This window comes from Bremia lactucae, linkage group LG19 (assembly GCF_004359215.1).
Source record: "Bremia lactucae strain SF5 linkage group LG19, whole genome shotgun sequence".
NCBI lineage: Eukaryota > Oomycota > Peronosporomycetes > Peronosporales > Peronosporaceae > Bremia > Bremia lactucae.
In genome coordinates, this window is record NC_090628.1 from 1278215 (window position 1) to 1293057 (window position 14843).

Here is a 14843-nt window from a genome sequence, read left to right on the forward strand (position 1 = left end):
GGCATGTAAAAAAATATCGAGACATTGACTGATGCACAGAATTCACATATTTAGCGTAAAATTAGTGTCGAGAATGGCGATGACATAGAGACGTTAGAAGGAGATGAAGCAACGAGTGCTTCGTCAGAGATTGCTGCGCAAACACTACTCGAAACAAAACTCAGAAGAAGAGGAACAAGGCCTGGCAGAGATCGAGGTATGAAACGCGCTCGAGAGCAAGCTTTTCGCTGGATGACGATCATCGGAAGGAGGTTATCACGACGGAAGTGAATCACATCACTGAATGCGATCCATTAAATTATGGCGAGGCTATAAGAAGCCAAAAGTCGGATGAATGAGTTAAAGCTATGGACGAAGAGCTGTCTGTGTTAAGCCGACTTGGCGTTCTTGAAGTCATTAAATATCCTAAGGACATATATGCCCTGCACAGTAAATGGGTATTTAAGACGAAGACTGACGCACAACGTAAAATTGAGCGTTTTAAGGCCCGACTTGTTCGTGGAAACGCGCAAAAATTCAGGGTTGATTTCTTTTTATCATTCGCTGCAGTCCTGGATACAAAACCTTTTTGGTTTAATCGTCCATTTGGAAATTTCCTGCTCATCATGGCGTTGTATAAATGCATATGCGCAAGCTGACAAGGAAAGCGGATTGGACATATACCTGAGTGTGCCAGGCGGAATTGTTTTCACGGATGAAGAGCTCAAACAATTTGAAGCCAAGCGACGAACCTGTGCAAAAGTTGAAGAAGAATCTGTATGGTTTAAAATAGGCTAGGCGTTTGGGGAGACAACTTCTTCACGACAAGCTCACTGAAGCTGGGTTTTCGCGATGCATTACTGATGTGTGGCTTTACCACAAAGTACACAATATCTGTTGGTGTTTACGTCGATGACCTCTTAGTAACATCGACTCGTGCTAATCTGATTGAGGAGTTTGTTTTTTCAAGGTCTTTCATCGCTGTCGACCAAGCAGCTTGGACGCGTCAGCAAATTTTTCACCAGTATGCGCATTGTAACGATGGAAAATGGAGGGTATTTATAGATCAACAAGAGCCGATTAACGAGATATTGTAAGTGCAAATATGGAACTGATTAAAGCTATAAGCACACAAATTGGTGACGATTGGTACGACTTATCTCATGGACGTGAAGATCTGCTACCGGTATACACGAGTGAAGGTCAGCCAACTATGAAGAGTTTGCAGTCTCTTGTGGGCAGCACACTGTGGGTGGCACGTTGTACACGACCAGATATTGCTTTCTCTGCTCATAATGCAACAAGACAAAAAAAACACAACAACCAACTGTACGCGACTGGAATTTAGCAAAATGCATTCTACGTAACCTTAAAGGAACTCAAGCGCTCAAGATGCACATGTCCACCGATCATCCTGATGGAAGTCCCTTGAGACTGTTATCGTATAGCGGCGCTATTTTGCAGCAAAAAAAACAATCCGATCGGAAGTCGTTGACAGGTGCAATCACGATGTTAAATGGAATGATCATTACCTGGACTTGCAAAAAACAAGGTGGCGTTTCATTGTCGACAATGGAGCAAAATTTGTCGCCACTTTGGATGCAGCTCGTGAGCAACTTGGAGTCCGGGAATAGCTGCAGGAGTTGGACCTCGTAATCTTGACCCCCATATAAATGATGGTTGACAATCAGGCTGCCATCAAGCACTTGTAGGGGGAGTCATCACCTGCAAAAGCAGTACATATTGACATAAGTGTCACATTTGTGTGGGGTCAAGCGAGACGTGGTATAATAGCTCCACAATACGTACCTTCGGACAAGATGGTTGCTGACGTGTTGACAAAGGCGCTGGATTCGCACAAGCTTGACAGTCTGCGCGCTCTTGTGAACCTGCATTAACCACAGCATGGCCGAGAAGGAGTGTTGGGAGATGGTATCTATGTGGCTTACAGACAGTGATGGAGTTTCAGCGATGGGCGACTATTCGCGGCTTCGATGTCAGTGAAACGACAGCGCTGTGGTTAATGTGAACAATATGTGGGGAGGTATAGGAACAGATATAAAAATGAGTAGCAGTTTCACATTTACAGTTAAAGAAAGAGAATGGTTTTACACAGGAATCTTTAAAGTTTATTCCTCCTGGTTTATACTCCACGAAGTATTTATACTCCGCGAAGAAAGACAACCATCTCGTCATTCTCTGCGAAAGGTGTGGGCTTTTAACGACCGTACGTTAAGACGCGTGATCCGTATATACAATGAACAGTCTATCTTCCAAAAGATAGATCCTAAACTGAATACTTCCATTTAACTGGTTGAACTTGACGTAAATGACACAGACGGCGCGCTCTGCGCCGTCTGTGTCATATTGCAATTGCGCAAAGCCGATTGCAAAATCGCCGGCGTCACAGCCAACATGAAATGATCTGCCTTGGTCTGCAATCGCCAGGATTGACGATTCATCAAGCTTTGCTGGATGCCCTCAAAAGGAACGCTGACAATCAGCGTTCCATGACCGCTTTACATTTCTCTTCAACAAAGAAGAAAGATGTACTGTCATTTTGACATAATTGCGGGAGTACTTGCGTAAGTACGCCGCTAAGCCGAGGGGCTTTCGAAGTACCTTTACCTCGACTAGCACAGGCCAATCAGTGATCGCCTTGATTTTTTTCCGGATCAGGGCGCACACCGTGTTTACTACGATGCACCCACGAAGTGGCATTTCGCTTGCAGCGAATATAGACTTCTTGAGACTTGCATACACCTTATGCTTACGCATATCTGTAAGAGCCTTTCGGACATGGGTACGATGTACTTTAACATCCGACTTTCCGTTAATGGTTCTGCTATGAACGAAGACGTCATCAGAATGACTCGGTGCGAAATCCCGCACGGATCTCAACACATCTGTTGTAAAGCATTCCTCTTAAGGGGCTAATTGCTGTGCACGGGATATGCTGTTCACGCATAAGGATCTGATAAATACCATCCATCAGATCCATTGACGACAAAATAGTACTCTTTGACCTACCATCAATGATTACGTCTTTTCGTGGTATCGGCGTTTGGGCCGGTACCGTTGCAGCGTTCAATGCATGCACAATCCTCCATCCTTTGTTGCTTTACGCACACAGAAGGTCGGAGAGCTATGTGGGGAAGTTGACTCCCTCACATGGCCCACTGCTAAGCGATCGGCATAGAATTTATCAAACGCCAATATTTGTCCACGAGGGAATGACCACTGTTTCATGACACAGTATTTTGAACCTGGCATTAGTTCTATTTGTGTCGAAAGCCTTTATCCTTAGGCAACTCGCACGGTACGGAATCAGGAAATACATCTTTTAATTCGATCAAATCCTTATAAAATGGATTTGTCTTCAAAGGTTCTCAACATTGAGACGTACAACGTTTCAACCGAGTCTTTTCATCGAGGACACTTTCGTCCATCGATGAGATGCTGAGAACCTGTTTGTTTTCAGGAAATACTATTGATGACCTAATATCGGCCACGTACTTGTCATCTTGACAAGTACGCAGATCTCCTTGACTTTGCAACTACGCGGATCACGCAAGAACCGTTTAGGTTTGAGCGTTGGCAATTGAGTTATCTCCAAAATTAACTTCGGAGGAGGTATCAGATCTAGTGTATAAGTGCCTACACTTGATCCATTTTTTACTAAGGCATTTAATGTATCAGTTTCCTCTTTAAAACTTATTTTCAAAGGTACCTGGTAACCTTTGACCACAGGTCTACGGGGACTTATTCCCACATAATCTATTTGTAAGGTATCCTCCCTAACTGCCTCTAGCTGTGGTTGCGCCACAGCAAGATCCTCATCGATTGACTCTCCAGTCGATCTAGGACTTTCGCTTTCATAAACAGACGTATCAACTTTTATTGGATGTTGCTTTCTAGGCAAGCATCCTCGTTTCGTACCACTCAACTTTTCCAAGTAGCGCAGTCTTTACTTGTGCACAGCCGTCGGAAACTATGTCCACGTCACAATGGTGGACCTTCGACGCTGTCTGTACTTGTCACAGTGTGATGGTTAGGCACACCGAGGTCTCTGCATTCGTAAATAGGGCCTAAGCACAAGTGGGGCTATCACACTCACTCGTAGTTTATCTACACGTTTGTAGACGCTCCAATATGTTCAGTAGAAGGCTATCTGATGAACGAGAGGCAGGTGTCGACACGGCTTTATGCTGCAGTTTATGCATGGCTCGTACTTTTTGAGCCATGGTAATTGTAGGATGACATCAAATTTGTCATTTAAATTTAGCACGATAAAATCGTCATCGTACAGTTTACCCTTTAACGTGTATTGGATAGCAACTACACGTTTCTTTACTGTTATAGATGCGCATGCTGCTAGGCCCACTGTCATCGTCGTTAGAGGGATATCGCGCTCAATACTTTGAGTCTGCGATCTTCGAGCGATTGGCGTCGAATCAAATATTTCGACACCCACAATCGACTAGGGACTTTAGCGGCAAATTATATGTTTGCCACAATTATTTTTAAGGTGAAGAGGTTTATTTTATCACCTGGGCAGTAAGTTGCACACAATGTTTGTGTGTGAGAAGCAACTTTCGCCAAAAGTCCAGCAAATTCTTTTGACGTTACTGATTCAGCAAAGCGCTCCACACCTCTGACCTCAACCGTAATTTTTGACGATCGCCACGCTGTTGCGAAAACGCAATAGCGTTGAATTCGCGTCCTTCGTAACTTGTAGAGCGAGGTTTCTCGCTCTTCATATACGAGAGGTCCATAGGCTCTAAACCTATGATTCCTCGTCTAGCGCTGCCGAAATTAGCGTTCCGGACGCTTGGGGAATCCAGCGACATTTTGCGAATTCAGACCGATGCTGTTTTTGCATCGAATCTGTGAAGTCTTTAACATGCCGAGACGACGACGTTGGGGTGTGCCAACCTTTGTATAGTGACAAAAAGAATCGCAGTCCTGGCTTGTGACTAGGTCGTGCAAGATAAGCAAAGGGGGCTTGGATCTGCGCCCCATAACGAATCAGTCAATAAAATACAATAATTACTTTTTTTACCAACCACGAATTTGGATAATTTTCGTGTGTTTAGGTAATTACATCTATCTTCCAATTCAGTGTGGTGTACACCATCAAAAACATGCCGGCAAAGCATTCGCGCGACGAGCTTTCGGGCAGCTCGGATGATGAGGGACCAATGCCGATGCCCATGCCACTTCCACCAGTCAAGAAGAGGACTAAGACGCTGCCATTTGAATCAATGTACTTAAATAACTTGCCAAGTGCGGCCATGTACGAGCGCAGTTTCATGCATCGCACCACCGTCTCGCACGTACTGGTGGCCCCCGAGACGCAATTTATCATAACAGCTAGCGTAGATGGCCACGTCAAATTTTGGAAGAAAATGGGCAAAGGAATTGAGTTCGTGAAACATTACAAGGCCCATCTGAGCGAGATTTGCGGTCTGGCCGTGTCGGCCGACGGTCTACGACTGTGCAGTACGTCAGCCGACCGCAGCATTAAATTCTACGACGTGCTGGCGTTTGATATGGTCAACATGCTTAGCGTGACATATACACCAGCTGAATGCTGTTGGATCTCAGCCAAAGGCGCAATTGATCCTAAAGTCGTGGTCGCGGACAAGGCGAGTTCAGTCCTACGGATCTACACGGCCGAGAGCTCATCCAATGAGCCTGTGCACGTCATTAGTAAACTTCATGCGGCGTCTGTTACGGCTCTGTGCTATAATGCCATGGCCAACTGCGTGATTTCGGCCGACCACAACGGGTTGCTTGAGTATTGGGACGCCGATACGTATGTCTTTCCACGGAAGGAACCTCGAGCGATTCAGTTTAAATTCAAAAGCGAGACCGATCTTTTTGAGTTGGCCAAGTGTAAGACATTCGCGACGGCCATTGATGTCTCGCTAAACGGCCAGAGCTTTGTCGTGTCGGCCAAGGACAATCAAATTCGAGTCTTTCGATTCGCCACGGGCAAGTTGCGACGCAAGTACGATGAGAGTCTGACCGTGTTTGAAGACGCACAGGCGGACGAAGCACTGCATTTGGATGCTCTTGACTTTGGCCGACGCGCTGCGGTAGAGCGAGAATTGGCTAACTCGGACGTTGTCTCAAATTGTGTATTTGACGAATCGGGCTTTTTCATCTTGTACGCGACGCTCGTTGGGATCAAGGTCGTAAATATTGAGACGAATACCGTCGCTCGGGTGCTTGGCAAAGTGGAAAACTCGGACCGTTTCTTGCGTTTGAATCTGTTTCAGGGAAAGCCAAAGGTGAGTACGCAGTTTGAAAAGCATCTCAAGGCGACGTCGGGACTGAAGTACGAAGCTCAAGTGATGACGGATGCTATTAATGAACGAGACTTGATTGATCCAACTCTATTCTGTACATCGTTTAAACGCAATCGTTTCTTTCTCTTCTCATCTCGAGAACCTGAAGACGACGAGCAGCAAGCCACTGGAACGGGTCGCGATGTTTTGAATGAAAAACCTACGCTCGAAGAAGCCCAAGTCGCGACGGAGTCGAGTTCAGTCATTTCTGGACACACGGCTGTGATGCATACTACAATGGGTGATATTACACTCAAGCTGTTTGGAAAAGAGTGTCCACGAACTGTTGAAAACTTTTGTACCCATGCTCGCAATGGGTACTACGACAATTTAATTTTTCATCGTGTGATCAAAAACTTTATGGTCCAAACGGGTGACCCACAGGGGGATGGAACTGGTGGAGAATCGATATGGGGTGGAGAGTTTGAAGACGAGTTTCACCGGAATTTACGACACGATCGGCCGTTTACTTTATCGATGGCCAACGCTGGCCCCAGCACGAATGGATCGCAATTTTTCATCACGACTGTGCCGACTCCGTGGCTCGACAATAAACATACTGTGTTCGGACGCGTCGAAAACGGCAAGGATGTCGTCTCTAGCATTGAAAACACCCGCGTGGACAAGTCGGATAAGCCAGTTGAAGACATTAAGATTATTAATATTGATATTGCTTAGGTCCGACACAAAGTCCTTCTTCAAATTATAGCCTCCTCTGCCGTTTGACCTATTGTTCCTTGGTCATGACAAGTAAAGCACTTTTAAGAACCGTGTTGAAAAGTTGTGCGGAGCAGCCCTTAAAATAACCACGAAGGCCTTCCAGCTCACCAATACCCTGAAGTACCTCTACTATCGAAGTATACATGTTTGCATGTGCATTGTCACTTTTTTGTGCTTGCAGCAGCACCTTTGCACGAATAAAAGGGTAAGTGAGAATGGTTGCTGCTGCCTTCGCAATAGCCGCGAGAAGAAATGCCTCCAGCACCGTAAGTGAGCTCACGCACTGGGCATTATCAGCCGCCATTTTGGAGTGCCGTAGCTGCGCTTTTAATGTTTCGAGATTGTGTAGTTAATGAATGGATTGCTGACCTCAAATACGTAACATATCCCTTCCAGAATGACCAAAATCCAATCTCGGCATGAATTTTCTTAGCAACACCAATCATGGTACGTTGTTGCGGCGCTTTTTTCTCACATTTAATACCAGTACCATTGCATTGATCATCACGGGACTGAATCTGAGCGCGTGCATTAATCATCTCTAGTGGAAGAGTCATGGTCGTGTCAAGGGCTCCAGCTGTCGAAGCCATGAGAAGACTCATTCCCGTAGAGACGGGCTCGCTCGAGTGTTTTTCAACTGCCGTTTTGAGGAACGAATATCAATAGAAACAGGCAAAGTTTGAAAGCACTGTGTGCGCAGCTTTCGATCTCCAACCAGCAAAGAGACCATCGATTCCTTCCTGGCGATACATTAACCATACGGCCACAAACAGGTTGTGCGTTTTGTTGTTGCGAATTGATACTAATGTGCTCTTGGTATTTCTCGTCTCTCTTTCTTTACCAATGTCTACGTCCATGTCTACGTCCACCTGATGCCGCGTCTTTACTACGTCGAGTGGGTGGAGCAACAGAGCGGCAATTAGCGTACCCGTGGCACCTGCCTGCAACAGCCATAAAAGTTTGTATCTTTTGATGATCTTGCATTTGTTGGTTCTGACAAAACGACACAGCTTTTAATATTTAATGTGCAAAACACTTACGGAGGCATCCACGAAGGTTTTAAAGGCGGGAGATGCAGAGCTCTTGGTCATGTATGTCGAAGGTCGGGAGAAATCAGGTTACTTAATGTAGGCGACAGATGCCTTTGAGCTACGTTTTGGCTCAAAAGACGGGGATCACTTCTAAGTAATTCATCAGAAAACCTGCGATATTCACAGAGTAATCACTAAGATCTAAAAGTGTGCGAAACATTAAAGGACTCGCATTTATTTTTATAAGGCTGAACTAAATGTTTCAGCACAGCCAAATTGTGCTTCGCACCGTCCGATATAACCAATCAAACATTCAACATTTAGGGAGCTGCATGTCAGAAGCATTATATTCGATCACGCAGATTTTTTTCAGCTGCCACAGATATAAGCTAAGAAAAACTATTACATCGATTTAATAATCTATTGAGGTACTTCAGCCAGAAGATTTTTTCCTACACACAGCTCTAAACTCTAGCCGTTATGTTTTGGTGAGTCCTGACCACATTTGAGGTCCGACTTGCAGTTGCGCGGGTAAAGCGTCGCGGTCTTTTCGATCTGGATTGTCGTGTGGGTAATGCCCATCGACATGAGAAAGCGCTGTGCGGCATGCAATGCCGTCTCTGCATCGTCAGACACCAAGTGAACGCTCAACGACGGCAGGCCAGCGCTCAGCGACCAAATGTGCAAATCATGCACGGCCACCACGGACGAGCAGCGACGTAACCCTTGCTCAATCTCATCAGCATGAATGCCTTCGGGTGTGCCTTCCATGAGCACGTGAATACTGTCACCAACGATTCCAATCGTTGTGGCAAGGACCAGGAGAGAGAAAATGAACGTAGCAATGGGATCGGCAATTTGCCACTCGGGCTTGTACCAGATGATGCCACCGGCGATGCACACACCGACGCTCTGGACGAAGTCTCCCAGCGCGTGCATGTACGCAGCTTGGATGTTCAAATTTTCAAGATTTTTTGTGGCCTTGATGGCTTCCTCTTGACCAATTTCAAGGTCTCCGTGGCTGTGTTCGCCATAAGAGTGGCCGTGATTCTCGTGAGAATGGCCCTGGCCATGCTCCCTTCCTTCGCTTCGCGGTCCTGAGTCGTTACCCCTATGAGCGTGCTTATAACTACTTTCAACACCGTGGGAGTGGCCGTGACCACCTCCTTCGTGGCTGTGTCCGTGGCCTAGAATATGCATTAGTACGAGGTTGACACACAGGCCAATGCATGCCACAATAAACATAAGTTTGCCATTCACATGCTCTTTCGGGTCAGGTTTGAGACACTCCATAAAGCGCTCGACCGCAGCGTAAACCAATACCCCCGTGAGTACCCAGATAACCAGTACACTGGTCACGGCCCCAATCACCTCAGCCCGTTGAAAGCCAAAGCTCAGACGATTTGAGGCCGGCAGCGTGCTTACCCAGATGGCAAACAAGGAGATGCAAAACCCCGCAACATCCGAGAGCAAGTGCGCGGCATCTGTCATGATGGCCAGGCTGCCTGCGAGAAAACCTCCGACGATCTCAGCGCACATAAAGAGCAGTGAACAAACGCAAGCGAGCTGAAGCTTTCGTTGCGCATTCTTGGCGCCATCGGTAAGCGGAATCCGACGCGATTGCTTGCGGTCTAAACGCGTTCGTGAGCTTTTAAGCGGTAGCTTTTCGTCCATGCTATTGCAATCGTGACGCGCTATCCGTTAGCCACAAAATAAGATTCGTTAAGACAAAATTTGCCACAGCTGTTTTTCTTTGGGGTAAAGATATACAAATTTCGCTTTAGATTTGAATGTATCTTAAAGAAGTTTATTTGGCGGACAGTTAGACTTTTGCTTTAAACATGTTTCTGAATACTGTCCAAACATGCAGTACGCAAATCGTCTTTCCCTGCCTTCATGCAACGATAGGGTACGAGGCGCAGTCAGCCACACCGCACATGTTAACACCGCGTTTGATCTGGAAAAAGCCATCCATGCCCCACTTGGTGCCCCAACTATTTTTAACGATCCAGTGGTTCTTGCCGTCCTCGACACCGTACCCCACAGCCAAAACGGCGTGATTTACGTCCTTCTCGCCCGAGTGACATTCGGTCGACTCGTAAACACCAGACTTGTAGAATCGAAAGTCTGACACGACTTGAAACGCAATGCTCACGGGGCCAGCCGAACCCACCGCGGCCTTTAGCTCCTCCTCATCTCGAGTCGTTATATTCATTACCTGGTTCACTTTCACACCAACGTGGTATGTATTAAACTTGCACTTACCTTCCTTGGCTTCATATGGGTACGTCTATCGTAAGAAAGAGTTTTATTAGCTCGTGAGTGATAATATTGAATACTACACATTAAAGTTACCTCCTCCGTGTCCAATCCTTGATTGTATTTGATAAATTCGAAAGCGTGCGATGGCAACCCACCATTGCATCCATGATTATCAAAGTTCTGAGCGCAATCGAGCAGATTTTGCTCCGACAGAATTGTAAATTTGCCATGTTTCAGCTTAACGTGGCTCTCTAGACACCCCGTTGTCGAGAACGTCCAGCACGAGCCGCACTTTCCTTGGTTCTTTACAGGAGATACGGCCTCATCAGCTCTCCAGTCCTTTTGCGCTGGAACATCACCATATTCTACGCCGTTTGACTCTGTGGCTGAACACTGCTGCGGAGCGCCCAAGTACCAGCTTTGGAATTCGTCCCATGTGAGATCAGCGAATTCATTCAGTTCCATGGTAAATTTCTTGTCAGCCTTAGTGTTGTGCATCGCCACAGATCGAGCATTGATCTCAAAGATTCCGCGACGGAGTTCATTCTGCATAGCAGAGTCGTAGCTCTTTGCGTGATGGAATTTCCAGGACTCAAATAGTCTGCTGAGCTCGGCTGACGTCGACGGGACCGTGGTTAAGTCCCAAGACGAATAAAGTTCCACTTTCTTACATTTAAAAATTGCAGAAGGCAACTTTTCTGCTTCAGCGATGGTGTAGCAAGACGAAGGAACAGCCGCGCATTCACACCAAGCACAGTGGTTTTTCAAGCAGACATCCTCGGTCGAAGAGCCGTGACACGAGCCTTCTTCGCTGACCGAGTATACTATAGGATGTTTACGTGTATCACTTTGAGCGCTAGTGGGAAGGAAGGCAAACACAGCAAGCATTACGACGGGGAAGATCATAGTTGAATCAGATTGCAAAATAGGATCTGCCTTGCCGTAGATTCTGAGAAAGTTCAAATGTTATAATCTCCGATTTTTGTGAGGTCATTGTAATTTACATTGGATACAAAAACTGATACCTTTGGTAAATTACAATGAAGAGTTACACCGCACAAAATCCGACATCGTAGTAGTTCAGGTAAATAACCATCCATGCTTAGCGAGGTACTATACAAAACTGCTTATAAATTTAAACCTAATAGTAACTTTAGTACCGTCAAAACTATTTGGTTTAGTAGCTGCACCCTTTAAGAGAATGTAACACGGAATCCTCTCGATTCCAATATCGTAACGTCAATACAAGTACTGGCGAAAACTTCAGAAATCGCTAAATGCCTTGACATAATTATGCCCTTTACGACCCATTTAAAAGACGATTTGCAGCAGCTTCTACATTATTGTCTGTCGACTGAAGTGCCCGAAGTGCTTGGTGTCTTTCAAACCCAAGTGCCTATGGTAATAGTCTTTTTTTAGTCTGCATCTTCGTGAAAAAAATCAACTAAAATTTCCTACCGTCAGCTGTTGAATTGCGTCCTCGGATGGAGGAGCAGCAGCCATGTGAGGGGGCAACATGAAAGCCCCATCAGCTACCGGAGCGCCTCCCGCAGCACCAGGCAGTAACTGGTCTCGAAATCCTTGACCTGCATCGGCTGGGACCGCTAGGCCGCCTGGATTCAGTCGAGCATTAACTCGTCGCCGTGCCTCAAGAGCACGCCGTTGTCGTTGAAACGCCAAGACGCTCGGAGGCACCACATCAAACAGCGGATGCAGCAGACTAAAGATTGAGCACATGAATGATGGCACACGCAGTCGCCCAAGACGTGTTGAGCTAAATAGAAAACCAAGGATTGAGCCAAATAAAAATGGCAGCAAAGCTTGAACATCGCGAGCAAAAAGCTAGTCAAAGCAGATATGGAAAAGATTTAAAATAAACAGTTTTCAAAGTTTAAAAAAATCAAGTAAGCCGTACCACGAGCATAAGGATGTATGTGCTCGACTTATCGGTAAAGTAAACCCCCCAAACCCTTAACATCCGTGGATGCAGCTTTGGAATAAATTCTAGAAAAAATACAAAAGTGAGAATTCTTTTCATTTTCGTCACAGTAACCAACATACTAATATAGTAAACGGCAAAGGCTCCAATGACGGGATATGGACCTCCCGGAATGGTATTGGTTAACGAAGGGACAGATCTCAGCGCCACATGCTGCATAACTCCAGATATCAAGAGCGTAAAAAACAAGATACTGCCAAATTTACGAGAGCCCAATTGCCGCTCCAGTACTCGGAATTGAAACACAAAATAAAGTCCGAGAGACACGGCTAGTCCACTGCACCGTTTCAATTCTGTAAGTCCTTGACGTTTCAAAAAATTTCGAGTAATAAATACATACTTTTGAAATGTTAATTGACTTGAAAAGAGGCGCCAGTACTGAGATCGACTCAGCACTGCGTCCCTATCCAGCGCCAGGAGGTGGCCACGATTAAATAAGAGGCTGGTGGAACTCGCGGCACCAACTGCGATTGAAAAAGCGTACGTCACTGGCGCTTTGTCTACAAATTTAATGCGTGTGTTAGTTTACGAGTAAGAGAGAGGAACGCTTAGGTACGCACAGAAGCCGCGCAAGTCCCCGTGCATTGTGAGACTTTGTTGTGCCACGTCGTAAATACTTGGGGCAACATTCTATTCGAGCAACAATACACGATCTCGACGAATTACGGGTAACTTTAACTTTAGATTGAATAAGTTTTCGAACGACGTATCTTTCACTATTATCTATCGCTGCATCAATTTCTTTGCATTAAGAGTCCTTATTTCCATTGCTTAATGCTTGCTCAACGTTCATTTGGAACAATTGCAAATCGACCGCTTTAAAATCAAATCGTTCGGAAGGGCTATGAAAGCCCCAAAGCTACGTCGCAGCAGAGTGGCATGCATTTCAATTAGAACGAAGGTGCAACTAGGGTAGAGAATTGCAAGGCAATTGCGAGAAGGTGCTAGAGTTTGGGTAGCTGACGCCTTGGTGCTGTGTCATATCGGTGATGTACAGTCAATTGCTATTGATTGCAAAAAAACTGTGCAAATGTACCTTCCGGATGCTGCAGACGTCAAAGTATAGACGTTGGGTATTGATCAGCTCCATACCTTTGATGCTTCTCACATTGCGGATCATGAGAACGTGGTCTTGATGGAAAATATGCATGAATAGTTACTGCTTTATGTGCTGCACAACGTTTCGAACGTAACGAGCTATACGTTTACGGACGCCACTTTTTGTTGGAAAAGACTCCGTCTTGAGGTTAATGAACGCAATTGTTACATTTTGAATCAGCTTTTAGCTAGGCCTGATCAATAATGGGCGATGGTGAGACTGGCCGGTCACCGTTGCTGCTACGAAATGACGCATGAAACTATATGTACTCAAACATGGCGATTGTGTTGAGACGGACAAAGTTGACGAGTCGTAAAAATTTGAGAAGTTTCGGCACTGTTTTGAGCAGCTTGGTATGGACATTTCAAGCTTCCAACGCCCCATGTTCGATTTCTTTGCCGCCAATTTGCATCTTGGAAACGTAACATTTGATAGTGGTGTTAGTACGTCGTTGTCTATTGGCATTCTCGACATGTTCGGCTTTGAGGTGATGCACCGCAACAGTTTGAAACAAGTGTGCATTAACTTTACTAATGAAATGTTACTGCAACAGTACATTAAATACGTATTCGAACTGGAGCAAGAACGATATGCGCGCGAAGGCACTGCCGCATCTTCTGTGGAATTTTAAGACAGTCAGGACTCCCTTGACCTGATGTAAAAGCCACCACTGGGGCTCTTGCCATTGCTAGCGGAACAGTTTATGCTTAGGCGCAAGACAACTGGCAAGCAGTTGCTGACGATTCATCGTGGCGACCACTTGGACAAACATCCAAGTTATGCCAAATGACGTTTTAAGAGGACGAGTTTAGCATTCGACACTACGCTGGAGACGTGACGTATGATATTAATGAATTTCTAGCCAAGAATACTGACCATCTACATGACGACTTGCTGGATTTACTACATTAAATCCCTCACGACTGTTACATGCCATGTTCAAAAAGTCTGCTGCAGTGATCCATCATGAGGCAGCCACAAGCGAGGAGGACCATCGCGCAAAAAAACCCATGCGGACAATGAACGACGACAATCGTGCCGAGTTGATTTTGCACCCAGGTGGCAGAACTCATGGGTGTGCTGAGGCACACGACACCGATCTATGTCAAGTGCTTACAGCCCAATAATCTTAAATTCTAAGGGTGGTTTAGCTGCGAGTACGTGATGGTATGATGGCCTGTTTGAGGTCATCCAGATTCGATCCTTAAGTCTCAGCGTCTCTTTTCGTGACGGGGTGTACCGTTGCATAAATATTATTTCCTGTAAGGGGAAATTTAAAAGGAATATAAAATTGGGGAAGTGTTGTTTCTATTCACACCCTTTTTCCTTTCGCACCCTTTCCGCAAATTCTAATAATCACACCCCTCTCTTCCTTAAATCCACACCCTTTCTGCGCACAA

The 14843-nt window shown here is 45.7% G+C and overlaps 6 protein-coding genes across 6 annotated transcripts; 4 read left to right on the forward strand and 2 right to left on the reverse strand.

Moving 5' to 3' along the window:
* Positions 1-5123: 5123 nt before the first annotated feature.
* On the forward strand, positions 5124-7010 carry CCR75_004623 (uncharacterized protein; the record flags this gene model as incomplete). Its single annotated transcript, XM_067962709.1, has 1 exon — positions 5124-7010. The coding sequence occupies one exon, from the start codon at positions 5124-5126 to the stop codon at positions 7008-7010; it is 1887 nt and encodes a 628-aa protein (XP_067823836.1).
* A 49-nt stretch (positions 7011-7059) lies between these two features.
* On the reverse strand, positions 7060-11281 carry CCR75_004622 (uncharacterized protein; the record flags this gene model as incomplete). The annotated part of the gene is made up of 2 exons (XM_067962708.1): positions 10439-11281; positions 7060-10373 (listed from the first exon to the last, which is right to left on the reverse strand). Exon 2 carries the CDS (start codon positions 7354-7356, stop codon positions 7060-7062), a length of 297 nt encoding a protein of 98 aa, XP_067823837.1. The 5' UTR covers positions 7357-10373; positions 10439-11281.
* A 121-nt stretch (positions 11282-11402) lies between these two features.
* Positions 11403-12929, reverse strand: CCR75_004621 (uncharacterized protein; the record flags this gene model as incomplete). Its single annotated transcript, XM_067962707.1, has 5 exons — positions 11403-11741; positions 11804-12187; positions 12261-12349; positions 12407-12844; positions 12905-12929. The coding sequence occupies 5 exons, from the start codon at positions 12927-12929 to the stop codon at positions 11646-11648; spliced, it is 1032 nt and encodes a 343-aa protein (XP_067823838.1). The 3' UTR covers positions 11403-11645.
* An 869-nt stretch (positions 12930-13798) lies between these two features.
* On the forward strand, positions 13799-14074 carry CCR75_004620 (uncharacterized protein; the record flags this gene model as incomplete). Its single annotated transcript, XM_067962706.1, has 1 exon — positions 13799-14074. One exon carries the CDS (start codon positions 13799-13801, stop codon positions 14072-14074), a length of 276 nt encoding a protein of 91 aa, XP_067823839.1.
* Positions 14075-14146: 72 nt separating this feature from the next.
* Positions 14147-14355, forward strand: CCR75_004619 (uncharacterized protein; the record flags this gene model as incomplete). The annotated part of the gene is made up of 2 exons (XM_067962705.1): positions 14147-14219; positions 14243-14355. 2 exons carry the CDS (start codon positions 14147-14149, stop codon positions 14353-14355), a joined length of 186 nt encoding a protein of 61 aa, XP_067823702.1.
* Positions 14356-14378: 23 nt separating this feature from the next.
* On the forward strand, positions 14379-14570 carry CCR75_004618 (uncharacterized protein; the record flags this gene model as incomplete). Its single annotated transcript, XM_067962704.1, has 1 exon — positions 14379-14570. The coding sequence occupies one exon, from the start codon at positions 14379-14381 to the stop codon at positions 14568-14570; it is 192 nt and encodes a 63-aa protein (XP_067823701.1).
* Positions 14571-14843: the final 273 nt, after the last annotated feature.